This window comes from Boleophthalmus pectinirostris, unplaced genomic scaffold (assembly GCF_026225935.1).
Source record: "Boleophthalmus pectinirostris isolate CB_2022bp ecotype Guang Dong unplaced genomic scaffold, ASM2622593v1 HiC_scaffold_4, whole genome shotgun sequence".
Classification (NCBI taxonomy): domain Eukaryota; kingdom Metazoa; phylum Chordata; class Actinopteri; order Gobiiformes; family Gobiidae; genus Boleophthalmus; species Boleophthalmus pectinirostris.
The window spans coordinates 32,649-58,420 of NW_026571353.1; the positions used below are offsets into that span (position 1 = coordinate 32,649).

Genomic DNA, 25,772 nt, shown 5'->3' on the forward strand with positions numbered 1-25,772 from the left:
ATTTCTATGCTTGAATGAATGCATTATTTTTCCTAGGTTACTTAAACGCATCATGACGATCCCGTATGTGTAAATAAATACACACGGGTGGTTGATCCCTCAGTCACAGACAAAGCGTTTTTAGTTCGAAGAAGTCACCAGCCCATGATGACAAAGCAGTATTTATTCCACAATATAAATCTTTCTTTTATTTCTTTTAAAAAGTTTTGTACCCTATGTTATTAGGTTCTTTTTTTCAGACCTAGAGTGTTATTTCATACCTGACAGTTTCGACTGCTCACTAGCGTCTTCCTCAGAGTGGTCTCTCTAGGTCTGAAAAAAAGAACCTAATAACATAGAATATTGGAAGACCAAATTAATCTCATTGGAGTTTTGTACCCTGATTTGTCATGATGCAAACTCTGAATTTATGATTTACTTCCACAGAAACAAGAAAACAAAGACAAAAACAAGAAACTTCTCATTTAAAAAAGTAAAGCTAATAATGATAGTACAGTTTATAAATTGACAATCTTCTAAATTTGCTCATACAGTAGTAAATGTTTCTTTCATGGTAAATGATTACATTTTTATATAGCACTTTTCCACTTTCAAGACATTCAAAGCACAACAAGGAACCACTTACCCATTCATACACAAACACTAGTGTACACAGGCCCTAGGTGGATTAAGTGTCTTGCCCAAGGACACAACAGCAGCATTCATCTGTGGAAGCTAGAATTGCACTGCTCATCCAATGCTGGTTATGTCAACACACACCCCCACTCACTAAAAGGCACTTCTAAAACTACAACTGTGCTTGTTGCTGACTGGCAGAGATGGCCTGTGACTATTAGAATTTACTTTCATATTTATTTCAAAGAACCACTTACTCGTCTTTCATATGTTTTATTTTCTTTGAACAACTTACAAGAAACATTTTTATTATTATTTTTATTATGTGGGGGCTTGTGTTTAATGTACATTGCTGGTTATTATCTTTTTGTGTACGCAGTCTACATCTCAGGACGAGCATTAGTTCTTGAGATTATTGCGAGACACTTTATGTTTTCTCTTTTTGATGTGCTTAGGAATTTTTGTTTTTCTCTTTTCCCTTTGTGCTTCTTTCACTCGCCTTTTCACCTCCTACAACAAAAAGAAAAAAATATATATTAAAAATGTATGTTTGTCACACATTGGGGACATTGTTGAGAACAGCAGTAGTAGAGTATAAGAATGCAAAAAGTATTACATTCAAATAGCCCAGCTACTATTAACATGGAAGACAATGTGCCAACTTTACCAAAACAACTCAACTATTATATTCGATATAACGTGAGTGCTTCAAAAGGTCAAGCTATGTTATCTGTGTATTATGTGGCCAAAACCTCCAAACCTTAGAAGCTGACTTTGACTTTTGACACTTCACTTACATTGCCTAATATGAAAGTGGTGTGTGTACGTGTGCGTGCGTGTGTGTACGCGTGCGTGCATGCGTGTCCGAACAGACAGATTTGCTGCCTCGCTTCCGTCAGTCTGCCTCAGGGCAGCTGTGGCTACAATAGTAGCTTACCACCAGAGTGTGGAGTGAATGAATAATGCACCAAATTGTAAAGCAACTTTGAGTGTCTGGAAAAGTGGTTTATAAGACTAATGCATAATCATAATCATAGTTATAGTAAAAGTAGTATAATAATAATATTGCTATAATTTTCTCATACACTGAATTTTGGGTTTTCATTATCTGTAAGCTGCAATCAATAAACTGTCAAGAAATAAAGCTTCACTCTGTGTCATGAGTCTATAATAAATGGGTTTGACTTTCTGAAATGAGTGACAAAAAAATGTTCAACTTTTTCAATTCATTTTTTTTAGATGGACAAGTAGTCTGACTACAAACAACCTTGTTCTGTAACACAGAAAACATGCGCCTTTTCAGACTTGATAAGCCACCGTCAATAGGGAGATACAAAGGGAGCGTCTGCAGTATTTTGAGAATTGGATCTCTGAAAAGGTACCAACTGTGGTTTTAACAGCTTAGCTCTGATTAATTGGACCATTGGGTCAATTGATATGCTAGGGATTTATCTTCCAGAAAATGTTAAAGAAATTGTTGAATATAATTACAATAGGAAGATAAAAAGCAATTGACAGAGAATTCCCTATATAACAATAACAATATAAAGAACTGTTCAATGAACTGTTCCTTAAAAGCCTCCTTGATGGTCAGATAAACAACAGCTTAGTAGTCAAAGGTTATATTCATAATTTTCCTTTTTTATCACCATTTTTAAAAGATGCACTCAAAGCGTGGTTGAATTTTCAGTACCAAACCCCAAAAAGATATTAAGATGCAGATGCTTTGGATGAATTCAAATAATGTTAGTAGAGGCAAACCACTGCTGTGGGCTGACTGTATCAAAAACAGGTTGGTTTTTAGAATCTTCTCTCTCATGAACCTTTTAATAGAAAATACAGCAACATATCTTTAGACCATTTAAGTTTTAATCAGTTACTTTCAGTCATTCCAAAAAGCTGGAAAATGAAATTTAAAAGAGAAAAGAATAATATGCTTTTGGTTTGTCTTGCACATATAAGAAACCATAAATGGTACTTACTTACTGGTATAAACATAAACAAAATAATGTACAAGTGGACTATTAATACAACTGGTGCATCACTTTTTCCCCACAGAGCCTGCTTGTTTTGGGAAAATGAAATAAATGCCCCAATCTCATGTAAATGTTACTTTCAAACTATTTATAATACTACAATAGACTCTTATTTCAGAATATTTCAACTAAAAATGTTTTATAAAATGACTGCAACAAAAAAATCGTTATAAAAATGGCAGGTAGGAAACAACCCTTACTGCAGGTTCTGTGAGGAGGAAGAGGAAGACCTGTTTCACCCATTTTATTTTTGTCCTTATGTTGCCAAGTTTTGGGTTTCTGTTCGATCTCAGGTACAGTCAATGGGAATTTCTTTTAAAATTTCCCCCAGGAACATCATGCTGTGCATTTTTGAGAGGAAATTCACACCTTTTCTGAATATAATAATTTAGTTAGAAAAGATTTTTATTTTTAAGGCTTCAACTATATCAAATGTATGTTTTTGTAAGTTGTCCATTAAACTGATAAAGGCATTTTATTTTAACCAGTGAGTGCCTTGGGTTTTTTGCATCTTTGTACTGACTTCCCTTCCCAAAGAGCACCACTGAGTTGGATCTACTGTGTATTATCCTCTGGAGGTCCAGGAAGTGCTTCTTCTGAAACATTTTTTAATATCAAATGTATGTTTAGAATACTTTAACAATATAAATCACAATCAGTACAATCTAGAAAAACGTATTGCTATGGAGAATAACACATTATTGGAGAATAATAGGAAACTGAATATTAGCTCACTGGTATTACGGATAAAGTAATAATAATCATCATTATTGTTATTGTTTATGTCTTGTGTTCCTTATTTTAATATAGTTTGAACCCTTTGTTGAGCTGCATTTCATTATTATCATCATCATCATGATTATTGATAATAATAATAAATAAGGATAATAATAATAATAATAATATAGCAGCCATTCTTTCCTTATGGATCTGTATTAAGTATGAGTGGGTATGGATGTGATGTGTGGGTGGTGTTTGTGTGTGAGTGTGAAGCCTGACCTCCTTGGGTTTGTCAATAATAATAATAATAAAAAAAAAAAAAGTGCTTCTGTCCAGACAGCCCATGCTCAAAGGGCCCTCTTACCACCAACCCAAGAGGGTGTGGGCTACACGTGTGAGCACCCACTAGTGAAGATTGCACAATTTTAGGCTAAAACATTCCTCATATTGGCCATTTGTTAAATGTGGACAATCTATTATGGCGTTTGCCTAGTATCATGCAGCTTATAGGCCCACTTTTATGCTCACGCATAGACAAACTGCAGGCAATTAACTGCATCCAGAACTTTGTCTCTTTGATCAATAAAAATAAAAGAGCTGCTACTTCATAATTTTCAGCTTCTTTTATTCATTTATCAGAGCCTAATGAAGGCTGCATTTGCCTCTGATTTGCTCCACCTTGTCAGTTCTGACCAGTATGTACACTGATTGTTATACAAGTTAATTTACGTTTTATAGTCCACTTCCCAAATACACAGTGAGAATATGAACCGAACCAACTGAAAAAAAAAAAAAGTCTGCACTCCACTCAGGTCAAACAAGCTTAGCACTTTTCTGTTGTGAATACACCCTAAACTTACAAACTTACACAGGCCATATTATGGTTTGATATATCAGAATTCCAGCTTCTAACTCAAACACTTTCCACTTGCACTTTACAAGAATTTTTTTGGTAATTACATTTTGAAATATGCAATATGAAGTATGCAAGTTAGGCCTAAAGCTCAATACTTTGCCTCTAATATGCAATACCTTTCTGTCTAGTGTCTCTTCCGCCTTGTCCACTTTCTCCTCTTCTCCAGAAGAAGATGTGTCCTGCTCTACATCCAACTCAAGATTCTCCAGTAAAGCCGGGATCTGGGCCCAAACAAAAATATTATAATTACTATATTTTTAAACATTGCAAGTGTGTAACATTTTGGGATTAGTGTCACACAAAAAGTAACTAAACTAATATTAAACACAGAAGTGCAGACAGGTACAGAAATTTGAAGCATGTAATTTAGCATCTTTCCAAATGCAGTGTGTGCTATAAGTGTGCATAAATTGGATGAATTTTGTAGCAAAGAAAACACAAAATCAGATTATTTCCGAATGTGAAATGTGAACTTTTAAGATTTATGTTTGTATACAGGGTATCCCCAGGTTTGACTACCCCAAATTTAAGACTTTTTTTTAAAAGACCCTTTTAAGACCACTTAAATGAAAATGAAGACCAACATCGCATCCATTATATGGGCGAAAAACCCCAGATCCAATTCTAATAATGACCAACCAACTACCGGTACTATATCTAGAATCTAGAAGAGCCACTGTGGATTAAACCTACACTTCCCCATGATCCATCTGGCGTCTTCCTCCACTCTACTGATGGTTTACTCATTTCCACCGGTGCCAGAAACCAAAGTATTGTTTGTGTATACTCTAAATTAGACGTTCATTCACATTACATAATTTCACGTTGTTGTCTTTTTTTTTCCATTGCACTGTAGCCCGGTTGAGTTTATAAAAAATAGGTTAATGAAATTTAAGACATTTGTGAAAAAATAAGATTTGGACAACATAATTAAAGACTCTTTAAGGCCTTACTGTATTTTCCACACTATAGGGCGCTCTGGATTATAAGGCGCACTGTCATTGAATGGTCTATTTTCAAACTTTTATCACATATAAACCGCACCGGACTATAAGGCGCATTAAACAAAACAACAGATAAGTCAGTCAAACTTTATTTAACGCATTCAAAATAACTCTCAATTGTGACGCGTAGAAAAAATAATGTCTGAGACGCTAAATTGTTAGCGTATTCACAATAACTCATAATTGTTCAAACAGCTGGGCGATTACGGCATCCAGCATGCCCCTATCACTCTCGTCATTATCAGAGTCAATATCGTTACTGTTACCTGGCAATTCAGTGATGATTTCGGTCTTGGTGAAAGCTCGGACCACAGTTGATACTTATCCTTAGCCCTGGCGTACGATCTATTGGCAGAGCGTAAGTCGCTCGGCGCAGTCTCTGTTTTGGTGAATGTGTGTTTGCCTTCTTTAATCCACTACTCCCACGCAGCTCGCACTTTCACTTTATAATAGCCTTGAGTTTAAAGTGGGCGTTGTAAGCATGTCTCTTGACAGGTGCATTTTGATATTAAAAGTAATCACAGTATGTATTACTCCGCGATGCTCCTGACTACAGTAGTCGTAATGCTGCAAGTGGTGCCACTTTGTAGTTTACTAAAGTCGTACTAAGACACCCAAATAAATTCCTATATAAGGTGCTCTGGATTATAAGGCACGCAGTCGTTTTTAAAGGCTTTTAAGTGCGCCCTATAGTGCGAAAAATACGGTAATTTAGGAACATGAAATTTAAGACCTTTTTAAGACTTATGACCCCGTGGCTACTCTGGTATATAGTCCCGAACTGGGATGTATACCATGAAGCGAGCTAAAGCGAAGCCTGGCTTATTTGGGCAATCCAGGCTTCTCAAAGCCTCAGTTCTGTTCCACCAAAGTGACTCACCTCTAGTTAGTAGAGTTGAGTCGAGTTGCCACAATAACAAGCACCTGAGCACAAACCTAGTAGGACCAAACCAAGGACCAGGCTAACTGTTAAGATTATTTTAGCTTTGTCTCCAAGAACGTCTAAAGAAACAGTTTAGTCAAAAGTTTCAGAACGAGCATCACACACCTGTGTTAGAACACCTGTCTCTGTCAGATACAGCTGAAAAGTGAAGTCGTGTGTAGCTTGAGACAATCCATACACTCCTACGCACAGGACACGTGTCTGTGGATGCTGCACTCATCAAAAAGGCACAAACCATATAAAAGCCTATGGCCATTATTTCATTCAAATGATCTTGCGCATGTGGCTGTTGTGAGGGGCAGTGTAGCTTTTACACACAGACGCACACTGGTTTGGCCTAAGGATGACAGTGGGTTCTGCCTGTTCGCTCCTTCATCATGTCTGTCTCTCTTCTTTCCCTCTCTCCCTGTCAAACTGCAAACATCTAGGCGTGTATTTTATCGTTTCTTGTTAGGGTACATGTGAAGAGGTCTGGTGCAGCTTTACTTTTATGCACAGCGGAACTTAAGCTCCACGAATTGGGAAGGGATCAGGCAACTTCATTCCTCAGCCTCTTGTCAGCCTCTTCTTTACTTGTGGAACGACCGGAAGAGGAGGGGGAGGGAAAAGAGTCATATCTTTCTAGCCAGGCTGGCACCACCTAGTGCCTCCGCTCAATTTAATTTCTCTCCAGCGACTAGGTCAGGAATTGAAATACACTAGACGGTTTGCAAGAACCCTGGAAGTTGTAGACCGCACACTGGCCAATCAGTGAAGAGCTGTGAAGCCATGCCATCAAACTCAAGCGCCTGTCTGGGTCCCTTTCGTGCCCCTGTAATGTGACCCAGCGCTTGTCTGGGTCACATTACAGCACATTACTGTTGTGCTGTACCACAAAGAGGTCGAGATGGATGTAGACAAAGCCATACATTCTGTGTTGGCAACGATTCCCGAAATTGAAGATTTAAAGCCAGAACAAAGAGAATGTTTGTTGAATTTTATCAAGGGAAAAGACGTTATTGCCATTCTTCGTACGGGATTTGGTGCATTACATACATCACGACCAAATAGCAGAGATTGGGTCCTAATGCTGCGAGATCAGACATTTCCATGAAGTGAAACTGGCTGATGATGAATCAGGCTAATGTTTTTCCTCTTGCCCCTCAGATCAGAATGACTGGAAAAGTTCCCTGGCTCAAATCAAACTGCAGGTGTGCACTGTGGCTCCCCTCTTGTTTAGTCAGATCATAAAAACCATCATATTTTTGGCCCATTTTCCATGATGTCTTTGCTCCACTGATGTGGCCTTCCCAGAGTCACCAGGAGCACGCACAAAGTGCAGCTTAAACTTGAGGCCTGAGTTAGCTTTGATCAGACTTAGGCTCATTTCTGTCATGGAAGGAGTTGAGGCTTAAATTGGAGATGGAGCTAGTTTCAGCTCAGGAATTCAGGATAAGCCTGGACTTGTTAAGCCACTTTGTTGGAATATCCCCCAGGTCCCTCACAAATAAATAAAATCAGCCATTAATTGCTTTGCTACAAAATTCAACCACACTGTTGCAGTTTTACAACTATCCAATATGGATTATATTGAATGATGAAAAATAGAATGTGGTCACTCACAGTCTGCACTCCTGTGAGGTCCTTGTTCAGTCCCGTCAGCGTCTGGTACAGGACCTGCATCACAAAGTTGTTTTTATCATTGGTTAAGTACTGCAATTTAGAGCAAATTTAGATGGCCATGTATTTCAACAATAATATTTTGCAGAAATAAAGGTCCTCACATTGTCATTTTGTCCTGCAGCTGTGGGCAGAGCTTGGATTTGCTCTACATGCCTCTCATAGTCCTTTACTTGAGTCAAAGTCCTGGGGATGTATACCTGCTTAAATACCTGGGGAGTGGACATATTGATTCAATCATAATAAGATTGGATTACTGTGATTGTACATTTCCTGCATTCAGACCTCTTCGTCTATGCAGTCCTGAGCTGACCGTTGTTCTGCAGTCCGCTCTGAGGCCAAAGTAATAGCCTGCAGAAGCAAACAAATATTTCAATGGATTCTACATCTAAAATGTACTGCATTAAAATTACCAAACCTTGTCCAGGTAGGCCTGTATATTGGCTTCATTAATAGACAGATCGGTAATAAAGTCAAACAGTTCTCTGATTGTCATCACAGCTACAGCCCGCTTTGCAAAGAAATCTGAATAAAAACACACACACTGCTGTTAGACAAATCTCTATATACAAATTCAGGAATATAGTAATTTGATGACATACTATGTATGGACAAAAACAAGCTGAAGTTTAAGGGTTGAAAAAAGGCAACAGCCTTGATCCCAAATTTTACTTGTTTCTAATGTTATTAGGTTATTTTTTCAAACCAAGACTTTGTTTTCATACCTGACAGTTTCAACTGACAGTTTCAACTGACAGTTTCAACTGACAGTTTCAACTGCTCACTAGTAGTGAGAGTGGTCACAGAGTGGTCATGTGATGTTGTTGTGAAGTGTCCTGTCAGCTGATTTATACAGTTTTTGGTGGCATCTTCCTTCCAGTAGGAAGACGGTCTGTATAAATCCAATGACCAGACACATCACGGCAACATATACACACATTTTTATTATATATATATATATATATATATATATATATATATATACACATACATATATATATATACACATACATATATATATATATATATATGTGTGTGTATGTATATATATATATATATGGGTGTCAAATTATCGCGTTAATTGCGATTAATTAATTACAGTCATATTTAGCGCGTTGTTTTTTAATCGCGTTAATCTCATTTTTAATATAAAATATATAATATATAATATATATACACACACACACACATATACATACATACACATATACACACATATATATATATATATTAGACATATATATTAGTTCTGGGCTGAATGACTCCCTGGGAGAGTGCTTCCGCCAATCCATAAATAACCAGGGGAAAAAAAACATTGTTTTATATCTATAATTGAGATTTGAGAATTTATTTCCCTAATGTTTTAGAGGGAACTACACTACGCATCTGTGGTAAAACTGCTGTTAGGGCAGTCAAAATAACACAAAGTTAGAGGTGCATGATCAACATTTTTGTCCTTATTGGCTTAATTGGTTAATTAAGCAGAAGCATCATATGCATAAGCAGCATGGCATAGCTATCACACTCTCCTGTCTTGGGTCAGCCCTGTTATACAAGAGAGGGCTCATGTGAGCCTGTCGGAGGCACAGGACAGCTGCCCCTGCCACCCCTTGGGCAATGCTCCGCTGAGTGGGTGCCAACCTCGCCCACCCCAAAAACCGCCACTACCCAGGTCTAAAAGAAACAGAAGTGGTACCATTGACATTTGTGCAGTCTTTGCGGAGGAATTCCAGTGCATGTGGATGGTCATGTTCTACTGACTGAGACACATCAATGATGTACACGTCTCCATCATGAAACCTGCATAACACACAAGGCGTGGAAAAAAGTCATGGTTCAATCCTGATGACTCAAATAGCTTGGTACATGTATGCGTATGCTTTTGGTTTAGGAATACATCATGCATTTACTGGACTAGTAATGGAGTTTTACACCATTAACATTAAGCAGTATTTACATTTTGGTAAGTGCAAATTGGCTTACAACATGTTGAACTCGCTGAGGTCAGCATGAACTAATCTTGCATCTTGGTACATTTTTCTCATATGCAGAACCACCTGAAGGTACAACTCCCGAGCCTTAGATTCACTAAGAGCTGCATTCTTCAACAGAGGAGCTGGGCTGGAAGTAGGAAGGATTAGAACGATAACCTTTGCTTACTTCTCAAAATCTAGAGCTACTTTACTTGAGAGCAAAAGGGCAAGCCTTACATGTTATCTTTTCCAATGAAGCCCATAAGCAGGACATGGCTCCTTAGCAGCAGTGGTTCTGGACTCAAAACACCAGCCATCTGTAATCTGAAAGCACAGAATTCACCAAACTGACCAGCTGTAAATGAAATAAATGGTAAAAGGGAATATTTGACAAATAATAAAGTAAAAGAAGAAGAGTATCACAGGTGTCTCTCTGAATGTCAGGGTGGATTTCCTAATGGGGCCTCAGTTAACGCCTGCAAACTAAAATGCACAACATGAAAAATGATCAAGCTAGGTGGACCTGTCCAAGCACAACTCAAGAACTGTTCATGACATGTTGCTCCAGCTGCACTGAGGGATAGATCAAATCTGAAGAAAACATATCTCTTATATCGGATCAAAAAGTATACCTTAATGTTAAAATATAATTCATTTTATTCAAATGTAAAAACTTTGTATGGCAAAAATATTTCAGTTTTGATGTAATTTTATTACATCCTATTTATTAGAACTTGAATAAGAACAACCTTAACCCTTGTACCCTGTTAAGGGAAATTTGTGTATCTGAATGTATATTTATCACGATAAATTTGGCTGTGGTTGTACCATGAAAATCCACACAAATGTGTTTTTTTCAGGTTTATAATATAAGTGATATGAGTTTCAGGTACAGACTGATATCAGTCTTGTCCCTCCACTCTGTCACACCTCAAGCAAGGTCAAACAAGATTGTGCCATCAGATTTGTCTTTTTTCAGTGATGCACGTTTACAAATTAAATCATTATCTCACCTCAGATGAACAAAATGTGATTTGCTTACTGATTCTGTAGAAATCAGATGTTTTTCATATTTTATTTTATTTTTTTATTTTATATTTTGTCATATTTTTGTCATTATTTTTTTTCCAATACGACACACCATGTATGTCCCTGACTGGCTAATCCATCTGTCAATCACATCCATCAGTAATCAGGGAGATTTACTAGTGACCAGACTCACATTTTTGTAAAGTATTGAAGAAGTTTGTATTATTGAGGCAAACTTCTGAAATTTTGCAATCCTATCTAAACTTGCAGAACAAAATATTTATGTTCACAATCTCGTGCGCTCGATGGTGCCATTGGTGGTGTTACAGAGCAGCACTTTGTGAATGTTTGTGCGGACAAAGCACTCCAACGAGCCAAAACAAACATGGCGACGCCGGGAAACATACTTCAGCCTATTTTAGCTTAATTGCAGACTATTTTGCTTGTAAAAAGATGCAGAAGATAAGCACTTTGTACATTTATGGACAGGGAGGATGTCTGCTTTTCTCTCAACTGTATTTAACAGAAGTTAGATTTTTCGGCTTGTTCCGCTGTTGTGACACTTCAACCAGTCAGATTCAAATAGTCACCATGACCTTTCGCGTTTTCAGATCGCTTTCAACTAGAGCCATTCCAAACTGATAATGTGTAGAAATCAATTCAGAGTGCTACTCATATTAATCTGGCATGAGCCAACCATATAAATATTCCACTATTAATTGTTAAATTGAAGTACCTGAGCAAGTTCCTCATCTCTTTCTCAGCCCATGTCCGTACCATCTTTCGAGGGTTTCCTTTACAGTAGCCATGGCGGAACCTGCAGGACAGCAGAAGCACCTCATTGTGCTGCTACAACAAAAAGCCAAACTACATGTAAAGACCTAATGCAGACCTGCAAACTCGTCTAAGAAATAAAGGGGATAGTGTCCGGCAGTAGCGAACGGGTGGGGGCGTTATCCAGAATAATTCATCCAAGTAATTAATCTAAATATTCATTACTGTTTTTTTTTTTTTTAATTAAAGACAACAGAACATAACATTCAAAAAACAAAACAAACATCAATGTTTAACAATTGCAATATTCAACATAAAAACCTAAAGCAACAACCACAACACCACAACAAATACAAAAAAAGCCCCCCCATTTCCCCCCCCCATCCACCCACACCAACACAAAGTCAAAACAATATAAATGTGATAGTGCAACATAAATACACCGCTAGGCTCCCTAACATTGATACACTGCGGCCAATTTATAATTGAAGTTCCTTTTGTCTCTCTTCCTTTTCTTTCTTTTTTTTTTTTTTTATTATAATTTTTTTAATTTATTAGTCCCTATACTCAAACTAATATTTATTTTCACCATCATCAGTTCCCCTCATCATCTTTCACCATCCGCCACAATCTCAAAAAACATAACCCTAAAGGCATTTATTTTTATTAATTATTATTACTGTTATTATTATCACCATTATTCCTACTATTATTTCCACTACCATTATCACTATTACTATTTTTATTATTATTACATCCATAATACCCATTATTATCTCTACTATTAATTACAATAATTTCAACAATATTTCATTATTATTATTAGCATTATCATTGGTAGTAGTAGCAGTAGTAGTGACAGTAGTCCCTAATAGTAGATATATGAATATTATATATATCCCTACTTTAAATCTTTATGGCCGACATCAGTTTATATGATATATTAGCATATATATCACATACTAATTTTCTCCCAGGTATTTAAGAACTTCTCATCTCTTCTTATACTTTTTTTTCTCTTTGTCTGTTTCAATTGTATAACCTTCCCAGGTAAAGTACTGATAATATTAACTACTTAAAAAAATATATTTAAGTGAGAATTGTTTTTTTTGCTTTAAAAATAAAACGTTTTCCTAGGGTTATAATTAAATTGACAGGATCACTTCTATTTTCAAAATCTCCTAGTAAGGCAGAGGCTAAGTTCAACTTGAAAACCAAACCCAACTCTAAACACATCTTCTCTACCTAACTCCAAAAAGAAGATACAATGTGGCAGTACCAAAACATGCAATGCAAAAACGGCATTCATCAGTATCTATCATATTCCAAATTTTTAACATTTTCCTTGTAGGCAGAAAATTGTATATTTTTTTTATTTGAAAAAATCTATTTTGTACATCAATATTGGTATTGTAAATTAATTTAAAAATCCACTCCCATGGTAAAGGGCAGTCAATTATGTCCTCCCACTTTCTAAATGTATTGTAAGGGATTGTCTTTAATTAATTATATGATAAATAAAATGTATTTATTTGTTGGTTTATTTTTATTCCTTTCATCCAAATAGATTTTTTTGCTGATGGTTTACAAACCGAAAGTTTATAAAACCCTTGCTTCCATTTCCTTCCCAGAGCTGTAATTATTTGATTATACGAGTAATGCGAACAAACATTACCATATACATTTGTAAAACCTTCATATTTCATGATCTTACCTTTTTCATTGGTTAGATCATTTACAAAAATAATAGTTAGTTTCTATGTTGTTATTAATTAACCCTTTTATATGTTTATCCAATCTAACTTTAATATTTATTATTGCAATGGAAATATTAGCTAAGTATGGTGACAACGGGCATCCTTGTTTTAGGCCTCTTAAAAGGGGTACTGACTCTGAGATGTATCCATTATTGATAATTCTACAATTCGTTTTGTTATACAATGTTTTAACCCAATTTATTAGAGAATCACCAAAGTTAAAAAAAAAAAAGAAAGACTTTTACATATAAACTCTAGGTTTATCTGATCAAATGCCTTTTCTAGATCTGCAACAAAATTTGTCCTTTTTTATTCTCTGTATTATAATTTTCAATTATTTCCAACAGCTGTCTAATGTTATTACCTATATTTCTACCATGTAAGAAGCCAGATTGATCCTGGTGAATGATGTTTGGCAAAATGGATTTAAGTCTTAGAGCTAAACATTTTGCCAGTATTTTTGCATCATAACACTGGAGAGTAATAGGTCTCCAGTTCTTTAAATATACTGGGTCTTTGTACTGACCATTTGATTCTTGTTTCAATAACAATGAAATGAGACCACCTTTTTGGGAGTCAGTCAGATACCCCATTCTGTATGAGTAATTAAAGCTCAAGAGTAATGGGTTCTTGATTTCTTTGAAGAATGTTTGATAAAATTCAATAGGTATTCCGTCTATTCCTGGGGTTTTCCCTTGTTGAAAGGACATGACAGCTTCAGAAAGTTCTTCCTCACTTATAAAGGCCTTCACATAGATGTTTTTCTAATCCACTCAGTTTTCCATCAAATTTTTTTGGGAAGAAATCTTCAGTATCAGGTGACCTGATGTGAGAAAATATTTTTATAGTAATTTTCAATTTCTTTTAATACTGTAGATAGTGTAGATAATATACTTCCATTATTTGTAACTATTTTACATATATTCTTTTTAGAATGATTTTTAATTTGAAGGTTCAGAAAAAATTTTGAGCATTTTTCACCTTTTTTCATCCAGGTCGCTCTTTTAAGGTCATAGCTTTTTATTAAACTATTTTCTACCAGATCAGTCAACTCCTCCTGCTTAGCCATTAGTGTGTCAAGATGCTCATTTGTTGAATTTATGTCTTGGTCTACTTTTTGTTGTAGTTCTTCAATATCCTTCTTTAATTCTAATTCCTTTATTTTAATTTTTTTTCTTTTCCATGATAAATAGGCAATAGCATGTCCCCTAAAACTACATATAAGTGCTTCCCACACTATAAGGGGGTTTGAAAATCCTTCATTAAATTTAACAAAATCGTTAATGAAAACTTTCGTTTTTTTAATAAATTCACCATCTTGGAGTAGCATTTGATTGAATTTCCAATATCCACATCCATGTATACTTTCTTCTATTACAAAATTTAAACCTATACAATTATGGTCTGAATGTAATTTGTCTTCTGTTGATGATGTTGTAACTTTATTTATCAGGGAGAATGAAATCAAAAAATAATCAATACGGCTTGCTTGATTCTGTCTTCTCCATGTGTATCTTGTAAATTTGGGGTTTTTAAATCTCCAGATATCAGTTAAATCGAAAATATCCATAATGTTATTGATCTTTGAAAAGACTGAGGATGGTAATTTATTGAAGTATTTCCTTTTCTATCTAATGATTTGTCTAAGGCAACATTAAAATCCCCTACTATAATCATTTCCCCCTGTTGTTCCAATAATCTGTTACCTATCTCATCAAAAAACAAAGGTTCATCTACATTTGGCCCATACAGATTCACCAAACAGATTCTTTGTGTCTGAATTGTTAAACTAAGAATGAGCCAATGTCCGTGCGTTAGAGGTGAGATCGGGCCTAAAAAATCCAGCCCGACCCGACCGGCCCGCGGGTATTAAAACCCGACCCGGCCCGAGCCCGACCAATTAACTTGATTTGCAGGCCCGAGCCCGAAGCAAACCCGAAATGTCATATTTTATTTGTGAGGACTCGGGAGGAGGAGCAGTGCTCAGCGTCGAGGTGCCAGTCTTTTTGCTCTCGTATGAAAGCAAAGCCACATTGACGACATTCAGCGAAGCCAACGCAAGTTTCTGTAGCATTTTCAACAATCAATTTGAAGCTTTTCCACACCTCACTCTTACCGGTGCGTGTTTGTCTTTTCAGTTCTCCTGCCTTTAGTTTAACTTCTTGCTCCTCCATATTGGGGATACCAGGTCAAAATAGATGCAGACTTGCGGAGGGGAAGATTATTAAATTAAGAGGGGGCGTTCACGTGCGCAGAGCTCTGGCTCTGCGGATCCTGTTTAGTAGTTAGATAGCAATTACATTACATTACTTCTCCGTTTTATCCATATTATTTATTTTATAACAAGTATTCCTTAGTTTAGTATCCACACATCGTTTTAGCATACATTTTATAAACATATATTTATTTGAAGCCCGAGCCCGACCCGACCCGACCCGAAGTAATGATTGACATTTTAGGCCCGACCCGACCCGAATTTCGGGTCGGGTCAGGTCGGGCTTGGGCTCGGTCTTAAGATCTTACCTCTACCGTGCGTATCCCTTTTTAATGATCCTAATTGGAAATTTAAATGTTTCTTTACCAATATCATAACACCTTTTGAATTACTGTTGCCATGTGAAAAGAAAATAGGACCATCCCACTCTTTTTTCCATTTTTCTTCATCTGTATTTGTTGAGTGAGTTTCTTGAAGGCAAAAAATATCTTGCGGTTTATTTTTTAGCCACATAAATGAGTTTTCTCTTTCTGTTATCTGCAAGGCCATTGCAGTTATAGCTAATTATCCCAACTTCATTGTCCTTAATTCCATAAACCATGAGGGCTCAAAATGTTTATTACACATTTTATTAGTTCTCTCATTTCCATTTCCCCTAAAATAAAGTTTCCCATAACTGAATTCTGTTGCACCCCTACACCTGATAAGAAAAACATAACAGGGCAGACAAACAAACAAACATACAACAAAGACGTACAGACATACAAGGACATACAAACATACAACATAGACATACACACATGTACCCCCCAAAGCAAGAAAAATAATGGCGCATTCCCCATTTTATCCATTGCCCAGTCCCAAAGTAAACTGAGTAGCTCCGAACGTCAGTCCTGTCAAGTCCGTATAATCTTTACCATAGCAATATTGTGATGACGTAATCACTATGCGACTTTGTTATTGTTCATCATGCCTGTACAGTTCACCATTCACATACAGTTTATTGACTATGAGACGGACTTTCTGCCCTTTTTGCCTAAAGGATTTCATAACTGGAACTAACTTACGTCGCCTTTCAACAACCTCGGCGGGATATTGGTTGTCATAATGAATCGGGTGCCTTTCAATTTTTTAGACAGGGCAAACACTTCATCTTTTCCCTTGAAGCTAGCGAACTTTACAACCATGGGTCTCGGTTTACCTTGCTCCTTTCGCTGTCCCAGTCTATGTGCCCGCTCAAGTTGGATCTTCCTTGCACTTTCCAACCTGAATTCGAGTTGCTCCTGTAGGAAAGTCCTGACGAGGGTCTCCGCCGCACCGTAAGTCTCTCCTTTTACCTCATCTATCCCCATCATGAGCAGGTCGTCCCGCATGCTCCTGCAGCGGAGATCCAGCAGTTCCGACTTTAACTTCTCGTTTTCATTTGTCAGGCTAGTAGTTGTAAGTGTCAAACCAGCCACTTGTTTTTTTAATGTCTCTTTATTCTTATTCATTACTGTTTACCAAGTATACGACACATGCCATACAACAAGATGTCAAATAGCTTCATGTTTACATGAGAGCTTTAATTCTGATTAAAAATAATTTTACTCGGAATAAAAGTTAATTCCACTTTAAAAAGACCATGTAAACACTTAATTCCTAACGATTATTCAGAATAAAACTTAAATCCGAATTATGTGGGTGGTTTATTCCGATTTTAAAGCCGAATTAATTTATTCCGCGATCATGCAAACATTTATTCCTCTTAAAAAAATTATTCCGTTCATTCAGCGCATGCGCGTTGGATCGCCCTTCTAACGCGATGATGCACAAGATAGTGAAAAAAGTTTGTATCATGTTTGTGTCAGGGTCAGCCCGATCAACATGAACTCATAAAACAGCAGCATGTAGCCTATAACTTTGTATACAATGCACTGCACATCAGTCTGAAGCAGAAGCACTGAGTTCGGGCAACAGCGGTAAAGACACAGGAGCACTCAACGTAGCACACAACCCCTCCTTGGTCTTGTGCCATCCTCCTAGTGCGTTGGTGTCGTGAGATATGTCCAGAGGCGCCATCCTCTATGTACTGGTTCCAATCGGGGGTGAGCAAGACCAGTATGAAATGGACTGGGTAAGAGCGGCTCCGTGCCATCCTCTGTGCACAGGATCCGTGCGGCGAAAGCGAGAATGCCCTGTGGACTAGGGATGGGCATGATTAATCGATAATTGATCATTAAGAATTTCATCGATTACGTTAATTTTAATCGACAAACCGAATGTAGGTTGCTGTGCGTAGCATGACCAAACAGGGGTCTGTACATCTGTCTCGCTGCACTCAGAAGGAGCGAGCAAACAGAAACATTCGGTCAGCCTGCAGTGTACCGAAGCACAAATACGTATTTAACGATGACTTGTACAAGAAATTCCACGCTTTCCGTTGCGTTCGGGACAAGTGTGAGTCCATGTGCACAGTGTACAAAGCAGGAACATATGTTTCGGTGTCCAGTGGGAAAAAGCTTTGCCAGGTGAGAGTCGCGCAATGTCGATGACGAGTCCCAACCTCCCACCCCCCGTACGGTGTCCTGGTTTTGACAAACGCAAATATGGTCACACTAACCTGTATTCCATTGAGTCATGTCTTTTAATCCAACAGAAGTTGACCGCATCAGCGACACAAGAGCTGTAGTTTTATCTTCGTTGAGTTTATGCAAATTAGCGATGCGGTTTTAAGTTTCGTTTCTGTGAGAGTTGCGCAAAACTGAATTAAACACATTATAATCTCAAACGGATTGATGTGGCTCTAGAGTCGTTAAGGTTTATATGTCGTAAAGTTGAATTTATTTATGCTCATTAGTAGTGCAGATAGTAATAATAATGATGATCATTTTAATATAAAAACGTTAATGATTAATCGATAATCGATCGTTAATTCTTCCGACGATCGATTAAGAAAATTTCATCGAATGCCCATCCCTACTGTGGACTACAGGTCCGGGCAGGTTCATACTGCCCTCTGTGCTCGAGGACTGTGGCTGGAACCAAGATGGTGCAAAACATCCAGACAGAAGCACAAATGTCCTTTGCGCATTTGGTTCTTCCTGGGGAAAGCGCTTCTCAGGCCCAGGTACCCAGCACCACTCCCCACTCCAGCTCATCTGGGCCCGACCTGAACCTGAGCTGCTCCTTGCTAATTCAGGAGTCTGGGTTAGGACCGCTGTTCCCCAGTTTATATGGGCATATCCCCATGCGTAACGACAAACCAAGATGACAAACAAGCCAGTAGCAGCTGAAGTTTATGTTTTCTTCCGGTAGACATAAATATGTTCATGTCCCTGTCCAATCAGAACCCTTCTCCATTCCAGGAATGGGAATAAAGGCAAATTAATGTGCTTTCCATATAAACCTTAATTCAGAATTATTATTTCCATGTACACTTGAAAGAGAATAATATAATTCCAAACTATCTAATCTAATTCGGACTAATTAACCCCCCCCCCCACACACACTCTCTGGTTCTATGCGATTCACGTGAATGACCCAATTGACCAAGAAAAAGGCGACTGTAGCCGAAAAGTGACAAGTTTGCAGGTCTGCTAATGTCATGTGCTGACTTACCTGAACTCCCCAGAAACATACTTGTCCCGGTCTTTGAACTGCAAGATGGATGTCTTGTAGATCTTTATGGCTCTGCTCTTGCCTTCTGAAGTTATGGCATGATATACATTGCCTGGATTGTATGGGGTAAAAAAAACAAATTGTGAAACTGCTATTTTGATGCCAATAGTTCAGGTGTTCAAATGAGAAGAAAAATGCCAAAAGTTGCAGTGGGGCCCCAAATTGGCTGCATAGTTATTCTGGAAGACCTGGCCAAAACATTTGCAAACCCGTGGAGTAAATACTTCAGAGTTGTGGTTCTAAACTGGGACTATGGGTGCACTCACACTAGGCTTCTTGAACCTTGCTGTTCTCATCCTCAGACTAACCTAATCAAGACGCGGTTGATGTGTAGCAATCGGACTTGTGTTCTACAAAAATCTGGGATGGCTCTGGCTGAAAGAAAACACATGCTGTTATTTTAGTCAAATTTCTGACTAAAAACACTGCTCTAGGTTCTAAGTTCTGCTTTCACTTCACAAATGCTCTCTATTAACATTATTAATGAGGAGACAGGGTGCAGACCCTCCACCAGAAAAATTACATTACAATTACAAAGGTCCAGAGGGCCCGAGAGTCAAACCCAGACCCTTTTTGCTGTAGGGCGCGAGTGGCCGCCACACAGCTCCTAGCCCCCAGTGCTTATGTAAAACCTTTGCAATAAAGCTAATCATCTTCTGCAGATAAAATACTATCTCACTTTGGATTTCAATAGCACATGACAGAAAAAGCGCTTTACATTATTATTTAATTACCTGGTAGTTGTAAGCTATTATTGTAGCCACAATCCTAACCTTATCCCGGGGGACAGACTGGCAGACTGGCAGGCTGACAGAATCGACCACCACCGACCACCACCGATCACCACCAATCACTCACTTGCCCACCACATTCATACTAGACAAGGTGTAAACAAGGTCAGTCAGGCCTAAACAGATTAAACCAGCAATACCTCTTTGCCAGTGCTGATGCATCCATTAATTTCTGAGATGATTCCCCGACTCAACATTTTAAACAGAATCATTCTTGTTCTAGGATCCAAGACCTACAGCAAACAAGAAAGAGCGTGAGGATCTCATTTGCAATGTTCATCAAAATACAGCTAAATAAAGGGGAATAATGATCAAAGGATATGTTGTTTGTAATTAAACATTTAAGACAAACTATCAACATAAATGCACTCACTTGTTCTACTGTTGCCCGGTCGGACTTGTCTTTTACTCTGAACCTGGACAAGACAAATACGACTACAATAACATACTGTAGCAATACTGTACTACAACACTAGACTGTAAATATTTAATCAAGACAATATTACACCTATAAAATACACTTTGAAATAAAGGCTCAACCTACTTTGAAAAGCATGTCATTTTACTGTTAGCAGGGTCACCTGTCAACAAATCTGACCTGTGACTTGTCACATGCTGTTAATTCTAGGTTATATAGTACACCTTTATCTGTTCATTAAATACCGTCAGGTAACTGATAAAATCAATAATATTAGGGTCACATGAACATACGTGTCATTGTCCTTCTGCCTCTGAATCAAAGTAACTCTATTGATGACGGAGTCAGACAGGTTGAGTTTACCTGAGAAACAATAAAATAACAAGAACAGTAATGGTTCTGAAACATTTCAAAGAACTGTGAGATGGCAAAAAAGATGGATATTACAGGACTTACCAAGGTTAATTTTATTCTCATACTTTCTAAGAACCTTGTCTGCAGGTGTTGAACTTGAAGTTTTACCATTAAACACCCTTCGGTTTACCTGAGTGAAAAGGGAAAATATGCAAGATTGTATTTGTAAATGATTTTTATTTGTTAGTTTTAATAATTATAGGAGCACATGAGTAATCAGTGAATTAATCATTACAGACTGAATATAGTAGAGAAGTGAAAAGATTCAATATTATCTGAGAACCTACATTAAGACTAAGGTGCTAGCTATGGACATTGAAAAATGAATATTCCACTCTCAATAGTAAACATCTCAAAATTCACAAATAAACATTTTTAACATAAAAAAGGTGTTAGGTCAGGTGAGGAATGCCATTAATTTAACAAAAAAAAACAAAATTGCCCTGATGTTGGACAGACATCAGGGCAATTTTTCCAGGCCAAATAAGTCAGGTATGTGGAGATGCAAGCCTGCTCACTGTAAGAACGTACAGTGTGTCTTTTACATTTCTGTGCAATAAACAGAGCCAAAATGAAAGAAAACATGCTTCAGTCTACATTTGTGGCTAAAATGTTAGTGACTTTAAGTGAAGCTCAACACTTAATCGCTTTAAACATAATAATATGAAAATAACATTAAAACAATACTTTTCTGATATTTACCCATGTGGAAGAGTAACTAATTACAAATACTCACGTTACTGTAATTTTGTAGATTTTTGGCTTAATTATACTTAACTTACTTACTTAAATTTTAAAACATGTACTTGTAATTGAGTATAATTTTAGCTGTGTAATTGTAATTAATTACTTTTAAAATCATGAGTACTGACTACAGCAACAGGCGCAAACATCCTGAAGCACAGCTGTCTCACGGTTGCCTTTGCTGCTCTCTAAACCCATGAATAACACAGCATCGCCTGCACTGATTGAACAGAGCTCAGAGAATATACAGATTATGGTTTGAAATGAATAAATTCAACTTAGCCATTAAAAAAAAAAACATTTTAGCCATTTAACTGCACTGCAAATTTGTAATATAGATAGCACACTATCTTTATGGCCAAGCCCTAGTACTGAACAGACCTGAGAGTTGGGTCCAGTCATAGGATGATCTGAAGTCCACGTCCACTCATAAGCCTCAACTTCATCATCATCATCCTCATCTTCAGCATCAGAATCCAACTGGTCATCACAAACCTGGGTCTGCTTAGAGATTTTACTAGATTTAATCAGAAAATAAATAAATAAATTACTAAAAAGAATGCCATTTTATAGCTCATGTAATATAAATAAAGCAGAAATGTCAAACTCAGGCCCGGGAGCTAAATTTGACTAGTGATATAATTATATTTGGGCCACGAGATTGTATCAAATATGTGTTAGAGCTACAGATATGATACTTTGCAGCTGATGTCAGCAACTTTCCCTGGGGGTGTGATGCTAACTGTAAGCACTGCTCTGTGTGAGGCTTGTTGGACTTAAATCTGAGTTTTATTTTAACACAATCTGACCATAAAGAGCCAGGTGAGCAGGAGGTGATTTGTATTGTTGAACATGCCTCTCACACAAACATTACGAAGTACAGAACCAAGTTAGTTACCATTATCCACATCTACAGTTTTTTAATAACTCTCACCCCTGTCACTTCTTTGTTGAAAATCACCTATATGGGACCATAAATGCTTGTATTGATCAGAGGCTCATGAAACTTATTTAAACCCATTTTGGATTTTATCTGGAGTTTTCGCACTAACTTCTTGACAGTGCATTGTTGTGTGCATTGTGTCATCATGGTGGCCCTGTTTCACAAAGGAGGTTCAATAACCTCTGGATTTAAGAGTTAACTCAGGGTTAATCTCTCCTGAGACAACTCTAGAGTTTTCTGTTTCACTAAACAGGTATGGAGCAGAGTTAGAAAACTCAGAGACAATGAACCTTGAGGTTAAGCAGAAGACACAAGACTTAAGACTCAATGGATCTCAGAATAGAGGATTCACCATGGTTTATCGTTTTTAATGATCAAAGACTGAGTGCTGTGTACCTCTTTCAGATCTGAAATGTATCCCACAAAAATCACATTTTAAAAGAGAATTACACTGAATAAAGTATGATTGATTAATCTAATGATTTACACTTTATTTACATTATTATGATTTAGACACTTTAGAGCAGAAGGTGATGACAGACCATGCTTTTAAATCATTTGAGTAAAATAGGTGTAAAGTATAAATGAATCCAAGTTCAATTTGTGTCAAAGTTATTTAAGTGTACCTGGTCCACATTTGATTGTCCCAATCAGAGCTCTCCATCAGGGGCAGACTGATGAATCTGCTCTTGACCAGGTTCGGTTCAGTGGGTTACCGTGGTGACTAAGGGTTCTCTGTGAAGCAGAACCATCGAAACCTCTACGTTGACCTCTTTTTCTTTTCAGGGTTAACAAAGTCTCAGACTTTGGCCTAAATCTGCTTCTTGAAAAGGGGCAAGTAACTGCTGATCATTCCACCATAGAAATACATGAAGAACACCCCCAGAGTGATGTCACTGCAAAGTATCAATTGCTGGGTTTCAGTTTCAAATAACATCACAATATTCAATAAGACAATTGGGTCATTCCACGCCATTTCATCAAATTTCTAGAAAATCTCACACATCATGTTTTAAAAAAAAATTGAAAAAAATACCAGCTGGTCCTTTACTATCATGTAGCAACCCTGTGAAATTTTTGTCATTTTCAATCAATACTTTTTAAGTTACAGCTCATTTAGTGAGGGGAGTTATGTGTCAATTTACAGGCCCAAAATCGCGTCATTTTTTCTCGACCGTTTTCACAGGTCGATATCTCCGTAAGTATCACACACAGAGGGCTGAAATTTTGTAGGCTTGTACTCCTCTACCCTGTGTTCAAATAACATCTATTGAAAGCTTGGTATCTCAACTGATTGTCATTTTATATGAACTTAAAATGAAAAAAAAAGTTCAATTTCCGTGGCATACCATTTTTAGTCCCTTTTTAAACCTACTTGTAGCCCCTTAATTTTTTTTGAGAATCAAGATATGTACTAGGACTGTTAAAAGAAATCACCAAATGTTGAAAATTTTAAATGTGTATATGTGAGGGTCCTGTTAAAAACAAGAAAATGCAACATGGTCCGATATTCACATGTAATTTATGGCATGTGGGTAGTGATAAAAATATTTTGAAAAATTTTAGTTTGAAAGACCAGAAAAAGACCTTTCATATGGTACCAAACATATGTATTTTATGAAGCTCCTTAAATTTTTAATTGTATCTGGAACATTCACATTTGACACAATGACACAAGTATACAGTGACCATGTACTATGTGTTATTCCAGCAGCTAAGGTCACTAAACATTTAAAGACGGAATCAAATGTTTTTTTTATCACTACCCACATGCCATAAATTTCATATGAAAATTGGACCATGTTACATTTTCTTGTTTTTAACAGGACCCTCACACATAACCTATTTCAAATTTTCAACACTTGGTGATTTTTTAAACAGTCCTAGTACATCTTTTGATTCTCAAAAAAAATAAAATAAGGGTCTCCTACACCTACAAGTAGGTTTAAAAAGGGGCTAAAAATGGTACGCCACGGAAATGAATGAGTTTTTTTTTTTCATTTTTAAGGTCATATAAAATGACAATGAGTTGAGATACCAAACTTTCAATAGTTGGTAATTGAACACAGAGTAGGAGTACAAGCCTACAAAATTTCAACCCTCTATGTGTTGTATGTTACGGAGATATCGACCTGTGAAAATGGCCAAGAAAAATGATGAGATTTTGGGCCCATAAATTGACACATACTCCCCTCACTAAATGAGCTGTAACTTGAAAAGTAATGATCGAAAATCACTAAAACTTCACAGGGTTGGTACATGATAGTAAGGGACTATTTGATAATTTTTTCAAAATTCTTTGAGATCGAAGTGCGTGGGCCATTTGTTGAAATGGCGTGGAATGACCCAATCATATTTAAGAGAGATGGAGGCAGCTAAAATTAATAATGGTTAAAATTGGGTTTTTTGGTGTAATTAAGTGAGTTCTAGTCTATAGTTAGTCAGAGGTATTATCAGATTAAACATTTGAGTTTACCTTTAAGATATTTCATGGAAAAATTCAATGCATTCATACTGTCAGATGTCAACGCATTCTAAAATCTGAAAACTACCAACTGATGGTTTTCAGATTCTACAATGTAATGATGTCATACTCCCAGATGAGGGACAAGAGACAGATTTCCCATTGTGATTTTCTGTGAAACATCTAAAAGGAAAATAAACAAATGTTGAACCTGATTATTAGTGACAAGACTCAAGAACTCACTTTTTTACAACAAAGACAATTTTAACAATATTAATTTTAGCTCTTCCCCCATCTGTATTAAACAATATTGGCCTATAGAAAGGTGTGATGTCAACCCTGCAGAATCAAGACCCTAAGAGCAGCCCAAACATCTGAAGCCTTCACCTGTGTTCGTTCGTCTCGCTCTGCTCCTCTTCTGCGTCATCAAACTGACCCGTAACGCGATCCACCAGAAGCGCCATGCCTACAGATTATGTCGAAGTCGTATTTCTATCATCTGTCAAAGTGAAACGCTTTTAAAACAGCAACAAGAAGGAATCAAGAGCGTCGTGTGCGCAAACACGTGAAAGCATGCGGAACTACAACTCTTCTTTTGCGGAGAAGAATAGTGTCTCGCATCCAATAAGTTGTATTACCGCCATCTAGAGGCACTAACACAACACAACAGGGGTAAAACCGGCAACAAGTAAACAAT

At 37.1% G+C, this 25,772-nt stretch overlaps 1 protein-coding gene across 1 annotated transcript; it reads right to left on the reverse strand.

The window, feature by feature from the left end:
- Positions 1-872: 872 nt before the first annotated feature.
- On the reverse strand, positions 873-25,682 carry riok1 (RIO kinase 1 (yeast)). The gene is made up of 17 exons (XM_055161449.1): positions 25,463-25,682; positions 22,050-22,185; positions 20,967-21,054; positions 20,804-20,873; positions 20,466-20,508; positions 20,224-20,325; positions 19,242-19,408; positions 11,632-11,712; positions 10,104-10,190; positions 9,877-10,014; positions 9,590-9,693; positions 8,312-8,418; positions 8,179-8,244; positions 7,998-8,105; positions 7,837-7,890; positions 4,404-4,508; positions 873-1,125 (listed from the first exon to the last, which is right to left on the reverse strand). The coding sequence occupies exons 1-17, from the start codon at positions 25,537-25,539 to the stop codon at positions 1,015-1,017; spliced, it is 1,644 nt and encodes a 547-aa protein (XP_055017424.1). The 5' UTR covers positions 25,540-25,682; the 3' UTR covers positions 873-1,014.
- Between the last annotated feature and the right edge of the window lie 90 nt (positions 25,683-25,772).

Excerpts from the sequence above, each read along its gene's own strand:
- riok1 (XM_055161449.1), bottom strand. The coding sequence starts at position 25,539 with ATGGCGCTTCTGGTGGATCGCGTTACGGGTCAGTTTGATGACGCAGAA. Across the intron at positions 11,713-19,241 it reads TATGTTTCTGGGGAGTTCAG|GTTCCGCCATGGCTACTGTA; the intron begins GTAAGTCAGCAC and ends GCTGTCCTGCAG. Across the intron at positions 7,891-7,997 it reads CTGCAGGACAAAATGACAAT|GTCCTGTACCAGACGCTGAC; the intron begins GTGAGGACCTTT and ends TTTGTGATGCAG.